Source organism: Pyrus communis, chromosome 5 (genome assembly GCF_963583255.1).
Source record: "Pyrus communis chromosome 5, drPyrComm1.1, whole genome shotgun sequence".
NCBI lineage: Eukaryota > Viridiplantae > Streptophyta > Magnoliopsida > Rosales > Rosaceae > Pyrus > Pyrus communis.
The window spans coordinates 17,642,081-17,669,264 of NC_084807.1; the positions used below are offsets into that span (position 1 = coordinate 17,642,081).

At 36.9% G+C, this 27,184-nt stretch overlaps 5 protein-coding genes and 1 non-coding gene across 6 annotated transcripts; 3 read left to right on the forward strand and 3 right to left on the reverse strand.

The window, feature by feature from the left end:
* Positions 1–2,773: 2,773 nt before the first annotated feature.
* Positions 2,774–6,500, forward strand: LOC137734330 (serine/threonine-protein kinase 12-like). Its single transcript, XM_068473616.1, has 12 exons — positions 2,774–2,985; positions 3,286–3,519; positions 3,834–3,908; positions 4,077–4,157; positions 4,341–4,435; positions 4,644–4,764; positions 4,841–4,920; positions 5,069–5,131; positions 5,229–5,341; positions 5,426–5,511; positions 5,629–5,747; positions 6,099–6,500. The coding sequence occupies exons 1-12, from the start codon at positions 2,959–2,961 to the stop codon at positions 6,238–6,240; spliced, it is 1,236 nt and encodes a 411-aa protein (XP_068329717.1). The 5' UTR covers positions 2,774–2,958; the 3' UTR covers positions 6,241–6,500.
* Positions 6,501–6,696: 196 nt separating this feature from the next.
* On the forward strand, positions 6,697–6,770 carry TRNAV-CAC (transfer RNA valine (anticodon CAC)). Its single transcript has one exon. It is a non-coding gene; the product is annotated as a tRNA-Val (tRNA).
* Positions 6,771–6,977: 207 nt separating this feature from the next.
* Positions 6,978–9,849, reverse strand: LOC137733142 (voltage-dependent chloride channel 1, chloroplastic-like). Its single transcript, XM_068472301.1, has 4 exons — positions 9,100–9,849; positions 8,589–8,756; positions 8,137–8,343; positions 6,978–7,617 (listed from the first exon to the last, which is right to left on the reverse strand). Exons 1-4 carry the CDS (start codon positions 9,847–9,849, stop codon positions 7,441–7,443), a joined length of 1,302 nt encoding a protein of 433 aa, XP_068328402.1. The 3' UTR covers positions 6,978–7,440.
* A 1,093-nt stretch (positions 9,850–10,942) lies between these two features.
* On the reverse strand, positions 10,943–12,496 carry LOC137735086 (uncharacterized). Its single transcript, XM_068474459.1, has 2 exons — positions 12,264–12,496; positions 10,943–11,263 (listed from the first exon to the last, which is right to left on the reverse strand). Exons 1-2 carry the CDS (start codon positions 12,375–12,377, stop codon positions 11,141–11,143), a joined length of 237 nt encoding a protein of 78 aa, XP_068330560.1. The 5' UTR covers positions 12,378–12,496; the 3' UTR covers positions 10,943–11,140.
* A 7,258-nt stretch (positions 12,497–19,754) lies between these two features.
* Positions 19,755–21,828, forward strand: LOC137734158 (uncharacterized). Its single transcript, XM_068473465.1, has 3 exons — positions 19,755–20,055; positions 20,827–20,881; positions 21,370–21,828. Exons 1-3 carry the CDS (start codon positions 19,840–19,842, stop codon positions 21,687–21,689), a joined length of 591 nt encoding a protein of 196 aa, XP_068329566.1. The 5' UTR covers positions 19,755–19,839; the 3' UTR covers positions 21,690–21,828.
* A 1,527-nt stretch (positions 21,829–23,355) lies between these two features.
* On the reverse strand, positions 23,356–26,876 carry LOC137734157 (receptor-like protein EIX1). Its single transcript, XM_068473464.1, has 2 exons — positions 23,700–26,876; positions 23,356–23,566 (listed from the first exon to the last, which is right to left on the reverse strand). The coding sequence occupies exon 1, from the start codon at positions 26,568–26,570 to the stop codon at positions 23,703–23,705; it is 2,868 nt and encodes a 955-aa protein (XP_068329565.1). The 5' UTR covers positions 26,571–26,876; the 3' UTR covers positions 23,356–23,566; positions 23,700–23,702.
* Positions 26,877–27,184: the final 308 nt, after the last annotated feature.

The window sequence follows — 27,184 nt, forward strand, 5'->3', positions numbered from 1 at the left end:
AATTGTAATACCTTGAAAAATTAAAATATAAATATAAATTAGTTATGTGGAGGAAATTGAAAATAAATTGAATTAGGGTTATGAATTTTGAATGGAGAAAATGTGGAATCCCGTTCCTTGATTTTATTATTATTTATGTTGTATAATTTTTCATTATGTAGAAAATAACAAAAATGCCCCTAGTTGGCCCAATGTAATTATACAAGGACGTATTTTATCCTTACATATTGTATTATATTTGTTGATATATTTGGATAGAGGACAATCCTACGAGCGCATAGGCAAAATCCGTTCATGAAACAGAGTTATAACGAAAGAGTTATTAATGTTTAAAGTTAGGGACATTTTTGTAATTTTGGCCCTCATCTAGAAGACTCCAGATTTCTGGAACAATCAGATGATGCCACATGTGTGGCCAGGATGGTGGGATAAGAAGGGGAAGGAGAGAGATGGATTGATAGGAGAAGAAGAAAATGAGAAATAGGGTAAGGAAGTTGACCCAATTGGGGGGGGGGGGGGGGGAATGGAGAGAAGGAGATGACCAATGGGAAAGGAGAAAAGGAGGAGAAAGAAGAGAGGGAGAGGGGTCGACAATCCAGCCCTCCCCTTGGCCTGTTTTTCTTTGGCGACCCAAGCTGACGGAAATAAGGGTTTCTGATGCATTTCCCGACCAAATTCCAGAGAATTACTCCAAGAAACCACCTGAGAAATACCCCGCAACCTTCCCTCTACTCATTCCACCCCAAATTCGATGAAATTTGGGCTTGAAATTGTGAAAACCAACGGTGGGTGTAACGAGTTCGTGGTGGTGATTCCTCAAATCCTAAAGCTAAATCCTTTAATTACAACCAACCTTGGACTCTCCTTAAGGCCTGGAACAAAGCCTATGCATTGGTTGGGGCGTCAGAGTTGTTTTAGAGTCAAATCAAGAACACCCAATTCAAGGACTTCAGCCCAATATGAAAGTTGTTCCTTTATTTGAACTCTACTTGCCTGTAAAATTTGGTAATTTTTAGAATTCATCGGAAAATTAGGTTTTCATTCGCCGGAAATTGCCATGTGTGGCAACGCATGGCTAGGGTGCCGATAATGCCATTTTGTGCAAATTTTAATATTCTAAATACGAATTTGGTATCCATTTGATTTGTTTCGTTTATTAAAGCTAATGTTGATTATTTTGGCTATTTGAATATAATCGGAAATGGATTGAAAATGAAATGTGAACTGCGATTGGCTTGATTCCTTCGTAGGGTATGTAGGTAGTCTAAGGAGAAGATTAGATGCAGCCATAAAATAACTAAGATTAATCCTTATCGAAAATTAGAAAGAAGAAAAGAGATTGGGTGTTTAGTTTAAAGATGAACCTTATGTTTTTGTTAAATATATTTAGCTATAAAATTTGTGAGGAATTAAGAATTTATTATAGAAATTGTGATTAATGGTAGTAAATAAACAAGAGTTTAATTTGGCCTATCACCATAATTAGTTTCGGAAATAAAAATTTCTGGGGTGCTACATTAATTTTCCACAAATCTAAGCATGCATGCATGCATAAATTTCGATTAGCAAGACCTAAAATCATATGAAATTTTGAGAAATCCAAATTCAAATTCCACATATAAATCTCTGAATAAATTTGCGAGGCACCGCTTGGTAGACTCGGGCTATGGCAGGCTTGGTGAACTCGGCTATGGCGGCGACGTCGGGAGCTACATACAGAGTTAATTTGCTGGAGATCAAGCAGGACGTGTACAAATAAAGCTCTGGAATTCCGGGGAGGATGAAGTTTGTGGGTGAGATTCGAAATTGGGGTGAGAAGAAAGAAGTTGTGGGGTCTATGGTGAAAGAAGAGGAAGAAAAAAAAGGAAGAAGAGGGAGAGAAGAAGATGCGGCTGAGGTCTGGGAGAAACAAAAGAAGAAGAAAGATGGACATAAAAATAGAAATAAAGATGGAGAGGAGGAGAAAGGAAGGCATGTTGTTCCCTGAGCAAAAAAAAAAAAAAAAAAAAAAAGGGACAGTGCTAGGGTGTATAATTGGGCTTATAATTGGGTTGGAATTGGGCTTGGAATTGTGGTGGGAATTGGGCTTAAAAAAATATAAATAAATATATAACAATTCGGTTCGATTCAGTTTCTAAACCTCGGAAACTAAAAACGCACCAAAAGATATTGATTTAGTTCGGTTTTTTTTTTTGGTTTCAGTTCGGTTTTCGGTTTTTTGAACCCACCCCTATTCCTCTTCACTTGTAAGTGAGAAGTCTTAAGTTTGATTCTCGCCAAAGACGAATTTGAACCACATTATTGCTAGCTCATTGTAAGTTTTAACCCATTCCCTAACCCCTAGTGTAAATAACATCGTTATTCAAAAAATAAAGTAAACATGTTGTATATACATTGTCCAATGAACGGCTGGATCGATTTGGTTTAATTGATGTATGAATTATATTGGCAATGTCAATGGTTGAGTCTAACCAAAAAGACAACGTATATAATACGTTGAAGAAGATACAATTGTAGAGAATGTAGACATCTTAGTATTTGCCGTCCTTGAAAATGTATATTATACACAAAATACATTGTATGAATTTTCTTTTGGCAACTCTGGACCTCACTGATCCAATTGTCTTCTGACAGAAACCATGGGAAAATCGGCCAAGAAAAGTACACTATTTTCCTATTCAACTTTCTCAGTAACCAAACAAGAAGTCAACCAAATCCAAACTTCAACTGAGCGAAGAGTACGAGGTTGCTCTCCAGCCCTTTCGTTCTAAAACCTCATAAACAGACATCTAACAGACTTTGAGGACTCCGAAACATCAAAGTGTTGACATGCATTTCAAACGTACTAATTAATCAGCTGCATTATCTCTAATCCAACCTATAATTTCCTTAAACGAAAATTAAAAAAAAATCACACTCTATTTTCCAATTGCTTTCAGGGTTTTCTAACTTCATCCCATGGAAGATTGCTTGTCATCATCTAAGGTAATCCTGATTCTCATCTTTTCACATCACTCTAACAGGTTTTTTTTTTCAATTTATTGTTTCTTAAAATATTTCGTTTTTAGTTTTTAGTTTTAGTCTCGTTCATTTTCCAAGAAAACAAATAGAGGGATGGATTAAAATCTGAAAGCCAACTGAAATTTAACAGATTTCTGATAGGAACTTGTGAACTTTTTTTTTGGTGAACAAATTTTAGTATTTTTATTGGTGCATGGATTTTAAATACTAACTAACAATTGTAAGAAAAATGTTGAAAACATTACTTGCTGCTGCAACATGCAGAAGTCTCAAAAGGTGGCTGGATTTGAAGGTCCATACCGGCTGCTATATTGTTCGAGCAAGGGAGACAAAGCAGGAGTGATGCGCGAGCTAGAGAAAGGGGTGGAGCCGGATTTAGCTGACTATGATAAGAGAACAGCTCTTCACTTGGCATCCTGTGAAGGCTGCACTGAGATTGTTGTTCTGCTTCTTCAGAAAGGTGCTGATGTGAACTCCACAGATCGCTGGGGCCGCACTGTAAGTTCAACTGTGTTTTCGCCATTGATGTGCGAATTTTTTCAATTTGGCTCATAAGAAGTACTGAAGCATTTTCTAAGACATAGGATCACCATATATATATATATATATATATAGATTGTCATAATTTGTTTGGTTAAGACTGTATGATCAAAATAAAGGAACAAAGAATATGATCAAAAGAAAAATTATATTTTCTCTTTGCGGATGTTGCAAATATCTTTTTATGGTTTTTCCCTTGTAACAGAATCTCTCTGTTGTCCAATTAATACCAATGGTTTGAGGCATTTGCTGATATGAGTGATCTTTTGCAGCCACTATCAGATGCTCGTAGCTTCAGTCACGAGGCGATTTGCAAGATATTGGAGGCTAAGGGTGGAATAGATCCAGTAATTAACTTTCCTAATTCATACACTTATCTTGTCAAGATTAACAGATGACCAACTTTTTTGTTTTCCATGTAGTCTGCAAACTGCATTTCTTTTGAAATTATTAATATATAGGCATTCTTACATATTGAATATACAAACTTATTGGAAAATGTTTATATGTTAAAGGTAGGGCTTGATTCCCAGCTTCCATGCTATGAACTTGATCACAGAGAGGTGAACATGGATGAAGCAGCACTTATTGGAGAGGTAAATTTTGTTAATTCAATTTCTTCTGGCAGTAGTCAATGTGAATCGACTTCAGCGCATTTTCTGTTCTAACTTTGTTCAATAGGGACATATATGTGAAATATCTAACCTCTGGACCTACACATTCTTGGTTTTATATCCCGTTCGCAATACTGCATTTACTTAAATTACATAGCAATGCAGGGTTCATATGGTGAGATTTATTTAGTGAGGTGGCGCGGTACAGAAGTTGCTGCTAAAACAATCCGCTCGTCCATTGCTTCCAATCCGATAGTGAAGTGAGTTTCTCTATTTATGCATATCTTTGATCTGATTGTTTGTTTTCATCTTGTAGAAGCCAAAATAAATAGATCAGTTAAAGTAAAAATAAGTCATCCATAAGCTTATAATGAGTATAAATTCGATATAAAGCTTCAGAGAGTTGTAAGTTTCTCTTTATCTTTATTTTTTGATTCAAGAAAGTTGAACTAACTTTTCTAAATTCAGGAATATCTTTATGAAGGAACTCGCTTTGTGGCAAAAGTTGCGCCACCCTAATATCGTGCAATTCCTTGGTGTTTTGAAGCACCCTAGCCGCTTGATCTTCCTTACCGAGTATCTTTGCAATGTTAGTAATTCAATCTTTTTACTTCTTTCCTTCGAAATTCATGTTCATGTTTCTTACACCAATGTGAATGCACCAGGGAAGTTTGCATGATATATTGAAGAGAAAAGGAAGACTTGATCTACAAACTGTAGTTTCTTTTGCTCTAGATATCGCCAGGTACGCGCTTATATACTACTGATATGTGCTTCTGTAATATAATTTTCCATCTTGTACTGTGATTCACCGGTGTTGATGTAATATAAGTGATTGTGGAAACCTATTGATCATATAATGCGTACTTACGATGAGTAACTTTGCATTACAGAGGCATGAATTATCTTCATCAGCATAAACCGCGCCCTATAATTCATCGAGATTTGACACCAAGGTACAGCTCGAAAAAATTGTAAATGCATTTTAGTCAAAATACACGACTTACAGCTCTACGGAATTTGCTCTGCTAATTCTTCTTCTTTGTTCTATAGAAATGTTTTACAAGATGAAGCCGGGCGCCTCAAGGTCACGGATTTTGGCTTAAGTAAAATTGCACAGGAAAATGATTTATCCGGTTATAAAATGACTGGACGAACAGGTTCATGTAAGACACTGTCTTTTTGCTCAAAATCAAGTATCCCTAGATATTTTGGTACTTGTTCTGATATGCTCTTATCATAATTGCTAGATCGTTATATGGCACCTGAGGTTTATCGTCGAGAATCATATGGAACGAGTATTGATATCTTCTCATTCGCTCTCATAGTCCATGAGGTGAGCTTGTAAACTTGTGTCTCAAGTAAGCCTTTCTAACAAACATGAACGTTATTTCTGGTATATCGAGGTTGCCCTTTCAGAATGTTATACATAGTTATGTTTTTTTTGTTATAGATGTTTCTTGGAGGACCACCTAATCTGGCAGAGGATCCAGAAAAAATTGCAGACAAGCGCGCATACGAGGATTCTCGACCACCTCTCTACTCTTATTTGTACCCCGAGCCAATCAGGACGTGAGTGTTCTTGGACTAGTTGAATATTTCGCCATAGCAGATTCTTTAACAACCATTAGAATAAACCTTACAGATATAAGCTTGTATAGTTTCTGGTGCTAAGAAAATGCAGTTAGAAAGTATGTCTGCATGTACAAATTGTTCGCTTAAGAACTCATTGCTCTCGAATTTGTTTCCAAACTTGCATCTAAAACTAAACTCAATCCACCAATGCAAGCAAGATTTAGCAACTAAACCTAGTAAGTTTAGGGCTCCTTTGGTATTGTCGTGCTTTTAAAAAAAAAAAATTACTTCTGCTATTACGTGAGGATAATCAACTATGAAATTAAGTGTTTTAATTGTATAATGTAGGCTTCTGAAAGAATGCTGGCACCAGAATCCAGATTGTCGGCCGACGTTTGAAGAGATTATTGTGAAGCTGGAGGAGATTCAGGATCAGTTAAAGAACAAGAGGAAAATGGGTACATGTAGCGGTGTTTGTGTCATTTCCTAAAGATGGATCTATGGAAGTCTTAGGACTCGTTTGGATATGATTTTAAAATGATTGAAAGAGCTTCTAGTGAAAATATCTTTGGAAACAATCCTCAGTTAAAATGTTAGTAAATCCTGGAAAAGCACTTAAAGTGCTTCCTGGAAGGAGCTCATAACTAGTGCTTCTTGTAGAAAGCACTTAAAGTGCTTTTGAAACCCAAAAACATTTTCTTTAAAAACGTTTTCAGTTATTTTAAAAGCACATCCAAACGAGCCCTTAGACATGTCAAGAAAGCCCATCCTTCTTTTTTGTGTGTATGTGTATGTGTATGCAAGTGGTATTTTCTGTATAAACTTGTTTACAAGATTAGCAGCTACCATTTTGAATGTTTCGGTGAGTACTGGTTGGAACCAGGTGTTCTATCTTTCAAATAGTATCAAACATTATATATATCTGTTTGAAGGCAATCAATAATACGTCTGGGTGGTGTAGTCGGTTATCACGCTAGTCTCACACACTAGAGGTCCCCGGTTCGAACCCGGGCTCAGACATTTCTATTATTTATTTATTTTTGTTTATTATAAAGTTTTAAGATGAATTGAAATTCATAGGCTTCTATTGGACAAAATGGACTCAGTCTAACAAAATAATTGATAAAGCTGACAGTTGAGAGACGTCGACACAACTTGAAAATTTAAAGGTGCTCATGACCAAATTGAAAGTTTAGAGAACAAAATGAAACAGGATTTGTATGTCAATTTCTTCATGTGATGTGATCCATCAAAACTTGCAATGAGGTTAAAGAACTTATTTCTTTCCTTCATCATTTACAGTGGAATTGGGAGGCCAACTATCTACATACAACAACTACAACAACAACAAAGCCTAATATCACTAAGTGTGATTGGCTATATGAATCCTAAAATGTCATTGCACTCGGTTTTGTGTCATGTTTTCAAAAATGAAGAAGAGCCAAAGTATGACATGATGATATATATACACACATGAAACATAATCTAGTGTTGGAACAGACAAAACTAATAAGGTTCCTTGGTTCTCATAATTTCTATATTTACAAATTTCAACCTCGAGGCTCAATCATCGTATAGATGGCGTAAGGTGCAAGAAACTCGTAGGTCTGCAGACTCGCGGAGTTATGTTTCGGTGCCTGTATAACGTTTGTGAAGATAATTGCAGCTGACTTTCTGATCCATCTAAGACTTAAGGCCTAGGCTGCCCATTTTGAAACTGCTGCTCAGACTGGATCCTTCCTTTTGCAGCAAGCCGTGCGCGGATTAGTTTTTCGCTTGCAAGGGCCTCCTGTACATTGTTTCGAACTGAGTTGCAAAGATCGTCAAGGGCAAGCATTGGAAATGGCTCCTCAATCAGAACACCCACCTGCAGAATTTGGAAAATGAACACGAGTGGCATTAATATTTCATTTCAGGTGGAAATGCAGTCGGAAGTTTAGGGTAGCATACCCATAGAAGTGATCAGGCAGAGGCAACTCATATCACAGTAGCAGATACGATTCTTTCGAATCTTCTGCCATCAGCATTCAAGAATCCAGTTCATTAACCTTTTTGGAGAATGAAACAGTACAAGACTAGATGTATTACAGCAGTAAAAGCCGGTGTTCCAGAATGAAACATATATGAAGTGACGATTGATAGTTTAAGAGTGAAAGTGCGATTCCGGATGTGTCTTTCTATTGGTCTAATACAAGATTAAAAGACTAAGGTCAGAGGAAATCTGTTTGAGACCTCGGTTACAGTCTCATCAAAACCATTGTTGGACACCATTGGTCCCATTCCGTTTATACAAAGAATGGCTTTTCTAATCATATTAAAGGAAGAAATATGAAATATGCAGCACTAAAAAGGGAACATAACATAGCAGGGACAGAAAGGAACACACTTGTTCGATGCAGAACAGTGAAGCTGCACTGATGAAAGTAGCGGGAACCACAATCCAGTGGCAATCATCCCATAGTATAATAGGGAGAGTGAGATGCCAGAGGACTAGAAACCTTGAGGTCAAGCGCGTATAAGACAGAGGGATGGGAGTACCAATTAGCTGTTCACATACGCCAATTCCTTCATGGAAACAAGAGATCTTTGATTGCTGCATAATGATAAGGTAAGATACTGATTAAGTTTCTTCGTCGACATGATCTTTGATTGCAGATTGTTTAAGAATGAAATAATACTGATTTACACCTGCCAACTGTTTACTGATATTTTATTCAAGAAACCATGTCACTAGTAATTTTGATTGAACTTATGCACCAGAAAGATCATGAGAACAAAAAAATATCAAGTAAAATAGTAATCTGAGACTACTATTAATCAAGGAAGGGAAGGGATTACCAACATAATTCTCCTTGATTCCTCCAACTTTAGCAATTGAAGGCTCCGGGAGATGAACTGAATAATGCAGCCAGGTCGATGTTTTGAGTTCAAAACTACTAGCAGATCATCTACTTCAAGCAAATTTTGGAGGTCTCGTCCAATATCTGAGCCATAAATGACATGACACTGCACTTAAAAGTTCACCTCTATCAAATGATTGCGTTACCAATATCAAACTTAACAAAGAACAGCTTCAAAGAATGAACAAGAAACAGAATCATGTTTTTCTTCAGCTTGGAAAAATCAACGAAACAAAAGGTAAGGCTCTAGCTCATGTTATAGTTAACTGAGCATTTCTTTACCGATTGCACATTCACTTTGGGATTACTTTTCAATGATCAATTTCGTGTGCTCTCATCTTTTTCTCAGTAATTTACAACCTGTTAAAAGTATAATACAACCAAATAGAATAGAATAAGGCATGCAAAGCTTCTAACAAGACTACATTTCAAACCCGAAAGCCACAAACCTTCAGTGCAACAGGGAAGGCCACAATATACTGCAAAAGTGCCTTCTTGAGTTGTGCATCACCCGAAGTCTCAACACTAGAAATGATCTGCCTTGCGAAATCATTAGCCCCTGCAATCACCTCAGTCCAAGCCTTCCTCCCTTCTTCAAACCTCGAATACGAAGCCTCTGTCCTGAACACCAGCAACAACGCCAATGCCGGCGCTGTGAGCTGGTATGGCAAAGATGAGGACCTCAACAACGGGAAAATTCCCGGAAGCAAATCCAACGCAACTGCTGTATTATAGCTAGCAATCACCACAGCTACCAAAGTAAAAGCAATCACCGGCGGTATCAAAGACAAGATGACTCTTGACGAAAGGCTTGAGAGCAAGTGCCGGAGATGGCGGTAGGAGTTTCTGTGATGCATCCATTTCTCATGGTCATAAAGTGTTCTGTGCTGTCTCATTCCACGCTCTTGCGTGCGGTCTGCCCAGTCGGGTATGATTCGCAGTATTGAGATTAGGGTTTGGACCGGAGAGGAAGATGATGGCGGCGAAGGGTTTGGGGTTGGGGATTGTGAGCAGAGGAGCTTGAACTTGAGGGTTTTTGGTCTGGAGGGAAGGTTTTGAAATTGTAATGTGGAAAAGTGTTGGGGGTGGACAAGTTGGAAGAGAGTAAGATTTTGGGGGAGAGTTTGATGGGGTTTCTGGATTGTGTCAGCATTTGGAGGAGCTAGGGTTTGGAGGGAGAGGGAAGAAGGAAGGGGCATGTTATGGTTTCACAGAGTGCGGGAGTTTTAGTTGGAGAGGGAGGGAGGGAGGGAGGGAGTGGATGAGTTAGTTAAATAACGGTTATGTGTGAAGGAGGTTTTTACACATTTTCAAATTTTAGTTGGACTAAAAATTTGATGCTTTAGTTAGGAAGGGGGGATGCTGGTGGGACTCAAGAAGGGTGACAGGCTCATCTGCACCGTCTATCAAATTGCCACAGATATTAGCTTATTAAAAAATTTGAAAATATGTTTGGTAAAAAAAAAAAAAAAGTGCTTATATAAAAAATTACTATTAATGACAATAGAACAGTACGGAAAACAGAAGCAAGGTTTACCATGCTTCTAACAAAATTGTTTTTTTTTTTTCAAAGCATGGTGAACAGTGCCCATCTAATGAAATTTTCAAATGACAAGTATAGCTCTGCATATTTTACAAAATGACAATCTTTGCTCCTACAATATTCTCTTTGGCAATTATTATATCTTATTAAATATCATATCTTTTTTAGTCACTTGACATATTCACATGAATTTTATATAAAAATTTACCAAACATTTATACACTTTTTTTTTTTTTGGTTATAAACACTTTCACAAAAAATGTTCATCAAACATTCTATAATTTATTTTACATATATTTATTATTATAGCACAACATAATAGTTCTTTTAAAAAACGCAGCAATACCAAACTAACTCTTTAAGAAGCTAAAATCTGTCACTGAAAACCGGCACGTAATGGGAGGGTGCCCAAGAACTCTTCCATCACTCCAAGATATTGTTCCGAGGTGCGACAAATTGAGTCCTAACATTCCACTCGCTTTCGTACCCAACGCCCTCGCTGCACCACTTTATTGGCACTTTCCCTAAGGTAGCCCTTTGCTCCTTCCTGCGGAGTTTGAGGCCAAGTGCACAGTGAAACCTGGCTCTGATACCAATTCTTAGGAGTGTGGGTAAAATTTGCACCCAAAACCAGCTCGTAAGGAAAGGGTGCTAAGAGCTCTTAACCACTCCACAATAATCTATTTCTCCGATGTTGGACAATTGGGTCCTACAACCCGGGATCGCATGACTTATAACATGTAATATAGTGAACATCATAATCATATCCGCACTGAGTTGAGTTCTATATCAGCAGCAAGGAGAATATCATACATAAAACCAAGCATGAAACTATCTTTCTGCAAAAGGTACACAAGGTCCAAATATCACCCCACAGAAACTTAACAGAACTGTAACATCATTCTCAGACCGACGATCTTTCTATACATAATCAACTGCCTATTAAACTAAGGACGGTCCTTTGCATCAGCAGCGCCCAGCTTCTCGATTTTGCTTTCCTGAGGTGGACTCTTTGATCTGAAAATGAAGTCTTTCACAGAACCTTCTGCAGACTGTATAGCTTTCTTAATCTGCCATCACAAATTGGTGCAATTAGACCTCAAATATACAGCCAATGACAATCACTAATTACTAATGACGGAATAACAAGGTTTTTAAGCAATTCATAAGTCTAGCAGGCATGGTATTTTAGAGTTGGGTAACAGTTCCATGCGCAAATGCCTTCATTGATGTGCAAGACATAGTAAAGTTCGTATGCCTATAAAAAACAGTTTTGGCAACCCCGAAAGCTTACACATTACTGACGGTCTTTATCAGATATTCTGGCTGTTACTTTTAACTTTAACCTCTTTTTGATCTCCCTGCAACCCCCAATCTTTCTGTGCTTAAACCTTTCACGTTATATCCTCTCACTTTGGATAAGAAGAGGTGACTTTTTCATGACACCACCAGTTTCTATCTCCACAAAATCGACCGCTTATCCGTTTTAGCATCCTATAGTTCTTCTAATCGCCAAACAAGTCGTTCCTAACTGATTAAAACGCTCCTCTCTACATTCAGGGAAGAAAAAAGGAAGTGCTCGATAATCTACACGGCATAGCAGACCAATACCATTCCTAGGTCGCATTTTCTGAAGCTTTTTACGATACCATTTTCATCATAAACGATCGAATCTCAATGACAGAAAAATCACTCTTAGTATCTTGAGCAATCAAATACTAAAAAACTTGCAAGCAAAGAGTGGTAACTATACAAGCAGAAAACTACCCAAAATCTCACTCACATTATCATTTTGCTAAAAAGATATGAACAAAATCGACGCAGAGCCAAAAAAAAAAAAAAAAAAAAAACCCAATTAGTCCAATTCCATAACCCACAATTCATTCTACAACAAGCAACTGTAAATCGAACCCGAAATCGAAAGACCCCCACATTTGTGAACTAAAATTACACATCTGAGAAGTTAAATCACAACCCAAGACTAATTATTCCTTTCCTCCCTACCCTTTTCGCAACAATATCAAAGTTTGATTACAGAATATGAAATTGCGGGAAGAAAAAGGAACTTACAGGGTCGAGAGCGTTGGGCTCGGAGCCGTAATCAGCAGTCAAGAGGAAATAGGCAGCAGTGACAGTGGCCACCATGGTCGTCCTCCTCACCAGCCTTTCGGTTTTTGAGTTCATATCCTTTTGCCTTCGCTTTCTCTCGGATTCTCTGGAAAGATTGGTTTAAAGATGGAGGCTTTTGAGAGTTGGTTTTAGAGAAAGTGAGGATTTTTCATTTTTTTAGAAGGGAAGAAAGTACAAGGAATTGGAAGCAAAATGGGGTTATTTATTTATTTATTTATTTTTAATTTTTTCTTAATTTCCTTTATATATATATATATATATATATATATATATTTGGCTCCTCAAAGGATAAGTAGGAATTCATACTCAAAAGTATTCGTTGTCGATTCCTATAAGTTCGTGTATATGATCGAAATTATTCATATTATAAATCACTCCATAAAGATCATCTCTGTAAAAAAAATCAATTAAAATTAAGGTCGTTTAGTCATTGAATTGTATAAAAACAGATGAACGGAATTGATAAGAGCATTACGAACCGTCCATGGATTTGCTATAATAGATTAACTAAACGACCTTAGTTTTAATTCATTTTTGCAAAGATGATCTTTACAAAGTGATTCATAATATGAACGATTCTGATCATAAGTACAAAGCTATGTGATTCGAATACGAAGAGTTTTGAGTAAGAATTCCTACTCTTATGAACAATGCTTGGCTACTTAAAAATGAGTAGGAACTCCTACTCAAAACTCTTAGTGTTTAATCATAGAGCTTTGTGCTTATCATCAGAATTGTTCATACTATGAATCATAATGTAAAGATCATCTCGCAAAAAATAAATTAAAATTAAGGTCGTTTAGTCAATCTATTGTAGCAAATACATAAACTGTTCGTAAAACCAATATCGTTCATTTGATTTTAAACAGTTTGATGACTAAACGATCTTAGTTTAAATTGATTTGTTGTAAAGGCATCTTTATAGGGCGATTTGACACACCATGACTCGGAATATCCACTAGGATTCCGAATCGAGTTGTGCTGGGTGACACCTGGAAGGTGACGAAGACATAAAGTATGGTGATGTGGAAAATGTGATTAAATTTAAACCTAAAAGTGCCTAAAGACAAAAGTACGCTATGAGCGGGAATGAGCCCATTTCACACGCAACGTCAGAGCATAAGTAAAGTACAGTAGTATGGGTAAGGATCATACCCTCAAAGGTAGCCACCTATATTGAGATTCACCACGAATCCTCATCGATACGAACTTCCAACAGTTAAAACCTGGAGGGGCGCAAAATAAGGGTGAATGGGCTTGAAAATAAAGTTTTTAATAAAAACTTTTTGAAAACGTTATAACCCCTCGCTGTAACACCCGTATACTTTCTCAAAAAATAATAATACATATGTATATAGAAATCATGCTCGAGAGTAGTGAAAACCAAGTATATGCCATGTCAAGTATCTTAGCAATAAAATAAGTAAGCCAGGTAAAATAAATCAATGTAAAATGATATGACAGCCGAAGTCACCTAACATGACCTGTACGGCTGAACCTATAGCTCATTAACCAATTCTTGCATATGAGTCGGAACCACCTAATGTGGTCTATACGACAGGCTGGGTGTAAATAAATACGCTCAAGTGCTACGATCACGTGAAGACTGTGCGAAGTATCGCAAGTCACCTACGAGTCGAAATCACCTAATGTGGTCTGTACAACAGGGTGGCACCTGCCTTGGATCCAAGGTGAGCGTACAATACGGAAGGTGAACGATCACGTGAAGGCTGGCCCTGGCCTCGGGTGGAGCACTAACACTAGGGTGCAGGATAATGAGCACTAAATGCATCTAAACATAACCATACACATTGCAATCACTAACATCAATATGCACTTACCTGAAGTTTACCTAGGCGTCCACAGCGTCATGCAATAATATGCATATCTATACTAATGCATACACTAAAATGTAATGCATTTGACATGGCATTTAAAAATGTAAATCCATTTAAAACCATTTCTGGGAAAATGGAAAACATATATATAGAAAACCAAAAGCCTACTCACCTGGAGTCTGCGCTACAACTCTCTAGCACAAACATCAAGGCGTCACGAACGATCGGTGCCTAGAACAATTATCAAATCATGTTTTAGAATTCTTATCAATAGAACATGCAACTTACATATCCTATTCGGGAAGATCCGTAAGTCAGATTCCCGATCCGTAAGTTTCTAATATCCCCAAATATTAAGTATTATAACATATCAAAGTTTGGTGATGATCCAACGGTCGGATTGTCAATTGCTATAATAATCAAGCCGGACCTTAATGGAACTACGTTCAAATGACGGAAATTCATCAATTGGACTTCACCAATGGAATCAAGGTATTCAAATTTAGCCTAGGAAGGTTAGGGGACGTCTTGGCCCACGCGCCGCCCTGACTCGCAGGAAAATTCAACTATTTCTAAAAATTCTCAAACTTCACATAAATGAAGATCTCAGTGAATAGAGAAACTTTCGTACCTGTGTCTAAGGCCAATAAACACCTGAAATCCACCTCGATCTGTCAGAAACCCTTGAAATGGGTGTTCTTGATTCAACTCCAAACAAGCTCCGACGCCTCCAAGGATGATTGGGCTTTGTTTCTGGGATTCAAGGAAAGTCTAATGGTGGTAGAGATTGAAGGACTTTGCTTCAAAAATTGGCGAATTGCCACCAAGAACACAACGGTGCCTCCGGTGCCATTCTCACGAAACCAAGACCAAATCTTATCTAATTTGTGTGGAAAATCGAAGAGGAAAGGTTGGTGAGAAGTTCCCAGATGATAACTCAGCGTAAATCGTTGGAAATTAGCCGGAAAACCATCGAAACCCTTCAGGTTTCACAATTTTCGCAGGTCGGGTCGTGCAGAACCGGTAAGGGATCCATGATCCCGTGCTTCTCACCCTTCTCCTTTCCCCTCCTTTCTTCTTTCTCCATTGGTCACTCACCATCTCTCTCTTCTCCTGGTTGGCTTCACATCCCCCTCATTTCTTTCCTTTATAGCCTATCTCCATCGCCCATCTTTTCTTCTTTAAATTTGGGCCACACAGGTGGCTCCACCATATTTTACTCCAAAAATCTGGAGTATTCTAGAAAATAATAAATTTACAATTTTACCCTCGACTTCATTCATTAATAACTCCTTCGTTATAACTCCAAATTGCGTTCCATTTGCGCCCACGTGTCCGTATCGACGAGTACCACAAGAATATGGCAAGAAAACGAGTCTTACATGACACGACATGACAGTCAACAAAAGTCAACACTTTGCCTCGAAGGGCATTTTCGTAAATTCACTTATTAAAATTATTAAGATTGTAACTTTTGGGGACGAGTCGTTACACGATTTATAATATGAATGGTTCTGATTATAAACATGAAGTTCTATAAATTGACAATGAACAATTTTGAGAAATTTTGAGAAATTTTGAATAGGAGTTCCTACTCATGTTTGAGTAGCCAAATATTGTTCTATATGTATAGCGAAAGTCTGATATTTATGAAATAAAGCATAAAATCTTGTCGGAAATTTCAATCAAAGAAGAAGGACTTTCTTTCACTAAAATATTACATAGTTTTACTACAAAAATCAATAATTGTATCAAGTGCCTCCTCAAACCATATTAGATTTTGTGCTAAAAAATATTAGTCAAGGATTTAAAGAAAATCCCCCTTTCTGGGTTGCTTCAGTTTGATCCTTAATGTATTTTCATTCCAAGTTATTAGTTCTCAAATTTTTAAAAATGTGTTTAATAAGGACAAAATGACGAGAGCACAATCACGATTAAAGGTTGTTAAGTGTGTTTAAAAGTGATATACTTGGACCACTTAATATTATGGTCTAGTGATTTTCTTTTTCACTTGTAAATGAGAGGTCTTAGGTTCAATTCTCACTAATGGCGAATTTAAACCACATTATTATGGCTAACCGAGTGTGAGGCTTTGCCCCACTCCCCCACCCGAGATACTAGTTGGCTTGGATTTTGAGGAAACTCCACATTTCATCAACCTATCAATTGCTCATATTAGCAACCAAATTGTATAAATTGGTGTTGAGCTCTTCTGAAGTAAATTGATTGCAAAATCATGAATTGTTATTGAGCTCTTTTTTTTCTTCTTCTTAAGATTATGACTTAAAGGAGACAGAAATATAGGGAACTGGAAAAAGGAGGAAATGAAATGGAAGGGCGTAATCCATCTACTTGACTGAAATATCATTCTACGAGTTGTCATAAATGGTCAAAACATTTTGGACCCATATTTGTTGGGGCTTGAATGCCGGTGAAAGATTTATTGTTAAATTTGTGACTCGGATCCAAAATAATGTAAATAATGATAACTTGAAATTTGATTTTTGAAGAAAATGTGGAAACTGAAGATATAAAAAATAAATAAAAAAAATTAGTGATTGACGCTAGATTAGGAATTAGGATCATGTAGTGCTCCTTGGCGCTTAAAGATTATTGTTGAAGACATCAAAAGTTTGACGACCTCTTTTGATTTATTCTCGTTAGCCCACATTTTTAGAGAAGCAAACTTTCTAGCAAATGCAATTATTCAATTTAATATTCTTCATGTTTGGGATAGGCAATTACCATTTGTGGCCTTCAAGACCTATTTTATCAAAACTGGTTGTGATCATAGTAACTTTATTTAATATAAGTATTTTTTTTCATCGAAAAAAATATTTATAATTACCATTTAGACTAACTTCAATGGTCGGGTTAAAACTTATAATTTTAGATTTTAAACACCCCCAATCTTCTCCAAAACAATTGGGCTACAATTTGTGTTTGTGATAAAACCTAAAATTTGGGCAGATTTAGCTCAAAAATGACAAAATGAGCCAAGTTAGTGGCGGGCTCTCATGATGCTAACAACTTTGTATGCCACCTTATACTATTCCATTCCAACGACTATTTTGTAATCCGTTGCTTGTAAAGATTGGGTTGTTGGTTGATCCAACAACACAAATTCAAACTTTTTTTATTCAATATAATTTATAAATACATTAGATCCAACCGCTAAGGTCGAATATAATTAAATCTATCGATAAAATAAAATATGCGATCTAAGATTAAATCCAAAAAAAAATTATTTAAATCAAAATTCATCCAAAATTGAAGCATATTTAATGATTTTTCATTACTTATCAGAATGAAAATATTTTTATGTTAAAATTTTCATAAAAATAAATTAGAATAATACACATAAATTTTATTTATAAAAAAAGTTACCAAAATTTAGTCTAAATTCATTCTTCAATAATTTGGGCTCAAATATTAAGCCAAAATCATTAGAGAAAAAAAAAATATTTTTGAGTTAAAACCTAAATTTTTTAAGCTAAAGATTTAAGTTTTAACTTCAACCATTGGAGTTGGTCTTAGTAAAATATGAGAAAACACCATTTGGTTTTCTGTTTATCACAATTGTTTCTGAAAATAAATAAAAGGGGGGTTTTGATATAGGCACCTTGTTTTTTAATTTTTTAGATTAAACGTACACTCATTTTGAAAATTTGATCAAACATTTTCTTAAAATTTTGGTTATTAATTTCAGTTTTTCACATACGTTCAATTTTGTTTAGAATTTTAGTTTTTCACGACTTCTCCTGGACATTTTGTTTTTCTTTTTTCTTTTTTCTTTTCCTATTATCCCTATATTTATGTATTTATTATCCATCTCTATGCATTTTTTTATTGTTTGTTATAATTTTTACTTTTTTTTTTGTGAATATAGTAGAATATTTATAAAAAAAAATTGTCAGATTTTATTATTTAGAAGACCCAACACATAATAAAGATTTGTTTGATTATATATGTGACATCCCACATCGCCCAGGGGAGTGATCCTTAAATGTATATTCCCATCCCTACCTAGCACGAGGTCTTTTGGGAGCTCACTGGCTTCGGGTTCCATAGGAACTCCGAAGTTAAGCGAGAAAGGGGCTAGAGCAATCCCATGATGGGTGACCCATTGGGAATTTGCTCGTGAGTTCCCAAAAACAAAACCGTGAGGGAATGGTAAGGCCTAAAGCGGACAATATCGTGCTACGGTGGTGAAGTGGGCTCGGGATGTGGTGGGCCCTGGGCCGGGATGTGACAATTTGGTATCAGAGCCTAACCTTGGCCGTAGTGTGCCGACGAGGACGTCGGGCCCCTAAGGGGGGGTGGATTGTGACATCCCACATCACCCATGAGAGTGATCCTTAAATGTATATTCCCATCCCTACCTAGCACGAGGCCTTTTGGGAGCTCACTGGCTTCGGGTTCCGTAGAAACTCCGAAGTTAAGCGAGAAGGGGGCTAGATCAATCCCATGATGGGTGACCCACTGGGAAGTTACTCATGAGTTCCCAAAAACAAAACCGTGAGGGAATGGTAAGGCCTAAAGCGAACAATATCGTACTACGGTGGTGGAGCGGGGCCGGGATGTGGTGGGCCCCGGACCGTGATGTGACAATATAGCTATGTCTAGTTACCTATAATATGGACACATTTAGTTTTACAGTGGATTAATTTTTTGTATTTCTCGGTACATTTGGGATGTAAATATACCAAAAAGGGTTATCTGATAAAGATATTTGGTTTTGTGGTACATTTGGGATTTTTTGTTCATTTGGTCTTTTGGTACATTTGGAATCTAAACATACCAAAAGGGTTACCTGACAATGGGCACATTTGGTTTTATGGTAAATTTGAAATTTTGGTACATTTGGTTTTTCTGTATATTTGAAATCTAAATGAACCAAAAGAGTTACATAACAATAGGTACATTTGGTTTTATGGTACATTTGAAATTTTGGTACATTTGGTTTCTCGGTGCATTTGAAATCTAAACGTACCAAAAGTCGATACTTTTGTTCTCAAATGTACCATAAGTTTTAAGTATATTTTTTATATATCTATACGTGAAAAAAATATGTATTGAAGACCTTTTATTGAGACATTTTTAATAGAAAGAGAATTTCTTTTTTAAATATTGATAATAAGGAAATGAGGAATTAGTTAATTAATTTTTTATTTTATTTTATTAAAAAATATCATTTAATGCGTAGAAGCGGATTCGAAATTAAATTCCTATATTATAGGTAATTAGTTGCTAAGCTACCTTGTGCCTTGATATAAATGCATTTAAATTAATGACATGGAAATTAAATAAATAAAAAATTATTGAGGTGACAATTGATTAAAGCACTTTAATCAAATCTTTAAAAGGGATGAATGTTTAATCTAATAACTATAGAAAAGATGTAGGCATTCTAATTTTCCCTAAAAAAAAAACTTACATGACACGAGTGTAGCAGGTGTGCTAATTAATATAACGCTACGTAGATACAAATTTACATATATCTTTACGTTACAGGTACAAAAATCACAATGCTAATGTAATGTAACGGTTGTATGTAGTCCTGCTTTAAGCGCATAAGCTTACACTGACAGCCAAACACACCACAAGCCTTTGTCACTCGCGCTTGTATGCAACTTAAAACCCAATAGTACTCTGAACTCCGCGGACAAACAGCACTAATGGAAGAAGATCCAAAGCCAGCCGAGTCCACAGCCACCGAAATCCTCCCAATCCCTCCGAGCTCTGCCGAAGTCCTCCCTCCCCAGCCTCCTCCGTCTTCTCTTCCTCCCAAGTCCAAGAAGAGACCTCTTGAAAACGATGCCCATTTCTCCAACTCATCCACCCTCGACAAGATTCGCGCGGTCCTCAAAGAGGTCCGCCCTCATTTTCTCGAGGTACAGTTGAAAACCCATTTCCCAAAATTTTCATTTTGATGTGAATTTCTTGTAAATTTTGAAGATTTTTGTGATCTGGGTTTTCCTTTTATTGTTCTTTTTTTTTAATTTTTTTTTTAAATTTTAATATCAGAGGGTTTTCTTTGTATTGAATTGTGGATTTTGGGTTTGTTTGGATTCATAATTGGCATGTCTTTAACATTTCTAAAGATTTCACTTTTCTTAAAATATTAAATAAATGTATAATCTTTGTAACTCTGCTGCCTTGTACTTACATTTTAGGTGCCCTTAGTAGCTATGCATTTAAAAATTGTGTAAATAACGTTTTTTATGGAAATGGCTGTTGGTCATGAATCTAATGATTGAGTTGTTTAATATTTTCGGTGCAGAATTGTAATATTTGAACTATTAGTAATCATTTTTGGGATTAGGTGAAGAATGAAGGCAAGTGATTTATGCTTTCAAGTGAATTGAGGTGTTTCTAATTTGTATCAAGTGAAGCTGTCAAAATTAGTGTTTATGTGCTACATTTCGGATAGTGTTTGATTATCTGAGGCTGCAGACCAAGTGTAATGTGTTGAATGCATGCTATATCGTTGTGTAATCTGTATGTCAATGTAATCACTTGGTTTGCAGATTTCATCTATCAAGGTTGTCAATGTAATCACTCTCAATCAATTTGTCTAAATCCTGCTGTTTTGAACTGCTTCGTTTGTTTGCTACATTATATGAAGTATGCATGGAGTAACTTATTTTTTTGTCATCTTGAAGGTTCTCAGGACCCCTGACTTTCGAACGTGCAAGTCATCTGAAGAAATTCAAGAATGTAAGCTCATTTAGATTTTGTTTTCATCTTTTCACAGACAAATAGTTATCCCTTGAGTTGTATGCTAAAGCTGAGCTGATTTGTTAATCTTAAAATAAGCAGTTTATTAATGTGGTGGTTATGATGACATCTGACTTTCATTCATGTGCTTGGTTTATTAATCTTTGTGTAAATGATTATATCGAGTTTCACCCTTGAAACTGAGTCTCTGATAGTTTTATTGGTGGCAGCCCAATCCTAGAATACTGTTAGTGGCGTTCAGTTGACCTTTTCCTTTCTTTACGAGGAGATATCTGTCTCACTCATCTTCTTATATTGACACATGGTTTTGTTCTGAGTTTCTTGAGCACCATATCTGCCTATTCTCCAGTTTTTGGATTCCTTTGGACACTTTAGAGTTCAAGGCTTTGTATGATGGGGCCAATTGCTTGAGATGTTGCTTAGTGATCATGAGATCTGCTAATTATCGCTTATGTTGCAAATTTCAGATGTTAAACTTCTAATGGAACTATGCAAACAGATGACGGCTGAAACAGTTTCGGCAACAAGAAGTAAGAATGTCCCAGGTGAAAAGCCCCAAGATACAAGGGCTTTTGCAAAGCCATCAGAAAATAAGTTTCCAACAGGTGTATCCAGCGAAAAGCAGCGGGCTGAAGATGGTCAGACTCAAGGGACATATATTGTTGGTGGGTCTGCTTTCGGCTGGAATTTCATTACCTTTGTAGGCGAAGAACCAGTCTACTACGGAATAACAAAGGAGTCATTTCGAGCTAATGGCAGCAAAGAAACAGTTCAGACTATGGAATAACAAAGGAGTCATTTCGAGTTATAACATTGCGATCAGTGGACATATTGTAACATTGTGATCGGTTTAGCATGTGATATTTTCAATGAATTGCTTTGGAAAAAATTGGAAAAAAGACAGATGGTGCAGGCCTTTCATTGCATTCCCCTTCTCAATGAAATTTATGTCAGTTATTTTGTTCCAGAAAGGCGGGCTGTCTGAGAAGTATCTTTGCTGGATATACGATACTATTATCTTGACATCAGACAAGTCATCTGCAAGGACATCAACTTAAAACAGTTGCGGGATGTCAAGCATGCATGCAGGCTCAAGTGCAAACCTAGACCAAGGTGAGCCATCTGCTGCCATGTTTCTTTCCATTGCAGCTCCAGTTGCAGAAGAGTCTATTAGCAATCAACAATGAACCCCAAAATTTGGATATTCCTCTCTCTAAACATATGCTTTTGCACAAGGGTGATTCTGTGGACCCCCGACTATGAAGACAAATTCTTAGTTGTTCATAAACCGTTCTTGGGTGCCCTAAGACAATTCTCGAGTGTCCATTGAATCACCCTGTTCGTAAGAAAAGCAACTAGACACAGTCAGTCTCATACAAAATCTGACAAATGTCCCTAGTTCAAGCCATTTGTTGCCCCAACATACCTGGGTGTAGCCAAGTTGGCTAAAGTAGTATGCTCCCCTTGAACATACCCCCCAAAGTTCAAATCCCCCTCCCCATCGTTTGGATTAGATTAGAATATTGCACGAATTAGAAACGCTAGATGTAGCCCCAAACTCAAGCCCCACGATTTTGCACCAACCACTTGTTCAAATAATATTTATCTTTTTGACCATAACATTCCACCCATTGAAGCGTGCATTGACTGTCTTGCTTTCAAAGGGACTAACTTTCATCCCAGGTTCATTGCATTACTTTTGAAAATTGTGGTTTTGATATACAATGAAAACTAATGAAAATGACTTGAAAACTTTGAGTTTTAACGATACGGACAAAATAAAAGATAAAGTGAATAGTACAAAGATTGACTTTTTAGTGTAAAAATGTGATTTTTCCGTCAAAGTGAACAGTACGAAGAGTTTTTCGTTAAAGTTCCTTATTTTTATTAGCTTAGATGGGCTCTCCACTAGGATTTCAATACCTTGGTGCATCACAAGGTCAATTTATGAAATATGCTGTGTAGTGGAATTATTGTATGTTTGGTTAATAGGCTATGATAATGAGTGTATATAACTAATGGTTATATTTTGAGAGGCCAGACAAGCATAAATACAGTTGTTTTGTTGTACGTACATGATTATTAGTTTGGTTGTGGTTCTTCTTTTGATTTATTTGCCCTAAGTTATTGTGTTTCTTGGTCTTAATTTGACGCTAACGAACATGGTTTCAAACTAACAAAATAACTGATGAACGACTGAAGATGCAGGATTTTATATAATAAATGCAAGCAACTAAAAAAAAAAGGATCGGATATTACAACGCAGCTATACATATAGAAAAACTAGATGGTCACTGGCCGAATCTAATCTTGTCAAGATTTGGTTTTTAACGAAGATATTGAAAGACCGGTGCTGGGATGTTCTTAGGGTTAATGTATCAAATCTTGATTGAACTATATGTCTGCTTTTCTCTTTGTTGCTTGATTAATAAGTTTCTGCAAGTTTCTCAAGAAAATTTAATAATAAAATGATAACAATAAGTAAAAGGGGATTAAAGGGACCTAATTAACCCCTCAAAGATAATCTGAATTACATCATTGCAAAAACAAACACGCCCCTAAATCAAGCACAACACTTTCACCAAATCATAACTTCTAATTGCACTCTTCTATCTCCTTCTCCGGCTGAAGGGGAGCATGGCTTGCGAACGGTAGATGCACGAGCTGAAAATATTGAGAAAAACCACAGCATATATTAGTTACAAATTCAAAGACAATTAGACAGACCAAATTCATATTAATCATGATAGCAATGATGCCATATCATCACACTATAGTTATGTGGAAGAGTACTTACAATTTACCCATAAACAATTCTTCGTCGCCTAATCAACGCCACCCTCACATAAAGCCAGTCGTATACACAGTTCAAGAACTTGAAGTATGTGTATCTCCATGACCTGATGAACATTAAACTCCCACAAACTCCCCAAAATCCAACAACAAACCCAAGCGCCAAGCTCACAAAAAATCCCGGTGTTATAAATCCATCATTGTCTTCAACTTGATCCCTGAACACGGGTGGCTCCTCTGGACTTGTTTCCTTGGGAGAGCACAACTGTTGAAGTGGAATTCCACAAAGTAGAGGATTCCCAGCAAAAGCAGAGGGTTCATAGTTTTGGAGCCGAGTCCCCATTGGAATTCTTCCAAACAAGTTGTTGTTTGACAGGTCCAACTTACCAAGGCCAGATATTTGAAAGAGACTTGTTGGAATTGTACCATGTATTTGGTTGTTTGACAAATCAAGCGAATCTAATGACTGCAACTTCCCGATCTCTGGAGTTATTTGACCTGTTAAATTGTTTCTCGACAGGTTTAAAGAAACTAACCCAACAAGATCAGCAATTTCATTAGGAATCTCCCCAGTTAACTGATTGCTCGATAGATGAATACTCTTTACAAGCCCCAGAGTACTTTTGTATTCGGACATTACGCCTTTCCATATCAAGGATGCTTTATCTTCATAAACCCTGTTCCCGAAAAACATAGTGAGGGTACCGCCATACTCATGATGGACGGTTAGATTTGCCTTTCCTATTTCAGTCAATTTAGTCAAATTGTTGAAGCATTTGGGTATACTTCCAGAGATATGGTTTATCGAGAGATCTAGAATTTGAATCTGTTTTAGATTACATAACTGCAGGGGAATGTTTCCATAAAAGTGATTAGAACGGAAGATAAGGATAGCCAACTTTGGAAGTTCAACCCCTAACCATTCAGGTATTAACCCTGATAAATTATTTTCTCCAACATCAAAGACTACGAGGCTTGTACAATTCTTCAAAGATGAAGGCAATTCTCCCACAAATCTATTCTTATTCAGCTTCAATGTTTGAATTGAAAATAAAGAGCCTATTGTGGTAGGAATTTTCCCAAAAAGAGCATTGTTACTCAAATCAAGAATGGCTAGATTTGCAAAATTTGTCCAGCAATTAGGAATTTGTACATGTAAATTGTTGCTTGAGAGATCAAGATAGGTTAAATTACTAACCTTGTCTGGGGACAAGAAAGAAATTAACCCTGAAAGCTTATTGTTGGAGAGATCGAGCAATGTCGCTTTGGAAAGGAATGAAGGGATTGGACCTTCCAATTGATTCTTACTCAAATTCACTCTAGTAAAGGAATATGAGGGAAATTCAAATCTTGAATTGGGTATTATTCCTCTAATTTGGTTGTTGGAGAGATCTATAAGTATATACTCTGGATAATGAGACATCATTTCCCATAGCCAACTTGGAAGGATATCAGAAATTCCTGTATTAGAAATATCAAGAATCCGATAATTTTTCTGAGTTTGAAGCCATTTAGGAAAATGTGGACCCATCTTGCAAGAGCCCAAATCTATGAATTTCAATTGGAAGGGAGGAACCCAATTAGAATTGAAGCTTAAAGCTAGTGAGTTGGAGGACAAATCCAAAATTGTTAATCTGGAGAGATTGGAGAAATGGCTTTCTGAAACCACCCCTTCCAGAGCATTCATTCCAAGGTGCAAAGTCTCTAATGAGTTCTGATCAGGGCATGCAGACATTGATATTTGAAGCAACCAGGAAAGCTGTCCACTCAGAATGTTGTTAAAAAGGTCCAATTCTTGCAGATTACATAACTTGGAAAAAGATTGCGGAATCCCTCCTTCAATTTGGTTGCCAGAGAGATCAAGAATGGCAAGAAAGCTCAAGTTTCCTAAAACATGGGGAATTGAACCAACTAATTGGTTGTAAGAGAGGCCAAGATGAACAAGAGAGCTCATGTTTCCTAAAACATGGGGAATTGAACCAACTAGTTGGTTTACAGAGAGGTCAAGATGAACAAGAGAGCTCATGTTTCCTAAAACATGGGGAATTGAACCAACTAGTTGGTTTACAGAGAGGTCAAGATGAACAAGAGAGCTCATGTTTCCTAAAACATGGGGAATTGAACCAACTAATTGGTTGTCAAAGAGGTCAAGATGAACAAGGCTGGCATTGTAGTTTGACAACCATACAAATATTGAAGAAGTAAGTTGGTTGGAAATGAGGTCAACATGAGCAAGAGATTTTGAAGAATTTATGTTAAAAAGAGTACTGGAATGAATGAGAGGAGCAGAAAGACCACAGTGATACAATGACAAGTTTGTCAGTTTAGGGAGCATATTAATTGCTTCCAGCCAGTCATAAGAATTACTGAGATTGCTCCAACTGAGATCCAAATAGGTTAACGATGAAAGGCGAGGGAGCCATGAATTAAGATTTTCAACACTAGCAAAGTCATTGAGGCTGAGATCGAGATATTGCAAGTGGGTAAGGTTTCCAACCTGACTTGATAATCGACCACCAAGAGAAAATCTTCCTTGTAAATCAAGTTTGACAACGTGGCCGGTATATTTGTCGCAGTAGACTCCTTCCCATGATGCACAACAATCTTGTTTTTGGGCTTCGCTTCCCCACGAAGAGAGGCGATTTTTGCTATCCACGACGTCTCGTTTGAAAGCAAGGAGTGCTTCCTTTTCTCTCTGTATGCACCTGATCACCTTGGGCACCTTAGCAATATCCCAGTGGCCAACTACTCCAGAAGAAATATTATTGAAATCAAGGGATAGGGAATGGTTGCAACATTGTAACAAAATTAGCACAGCAAATATTGAAGCATGAAATAGTTTGAAGCACCTAATTCCCTCGCCCTCGCCCCGCATCTCAACAACAATGAAGAAGAAAAAGTATTTAGGCTATGTTATTGGAAATTTGGAAGAAGATTGCAACACTACAAGTGTACATATATACATATATAAAGTTGCCTCTTACAAACAACTCGAGTGGCCACTTGTTCACTTGACTTTGACGTATTACTGCACCTTCTAGCTTCTCCAATGCCAAGGTATGAAAAAGAAAGTTGGGTAATGAAAAAGAAAGTCGGGTGAAATGGGTTTCAATCAGTCAATATCATTAAAACTCCACAAGTGGAAGAAATACATGGAATCCAACTGGAAAGGAGGAATGCAATCAGAACACTCCACAAGTCCAGACGTGTGGAAGAAACAGGTAAAAGCGACACATGTATTATTCTTACGCGTGACTTGACTTCCCACCACACTAGTGGCCCGGTAGTTCAACACACAACAATCGAGTTAAAGAGCATCCAAGTCTACAAAAAACTAAGCTTCAAGCACACCTATTTAATTTTGTCATTGATCTCTATTTTATTTATTCAACCAGACAAATAAAAAGAAAAAGAAGTGTGAGAAGATAAAAGGATGTTGCTATTCACCCAACCAAATTTACATCTTCCACACCTCTTGTTAATTTATGT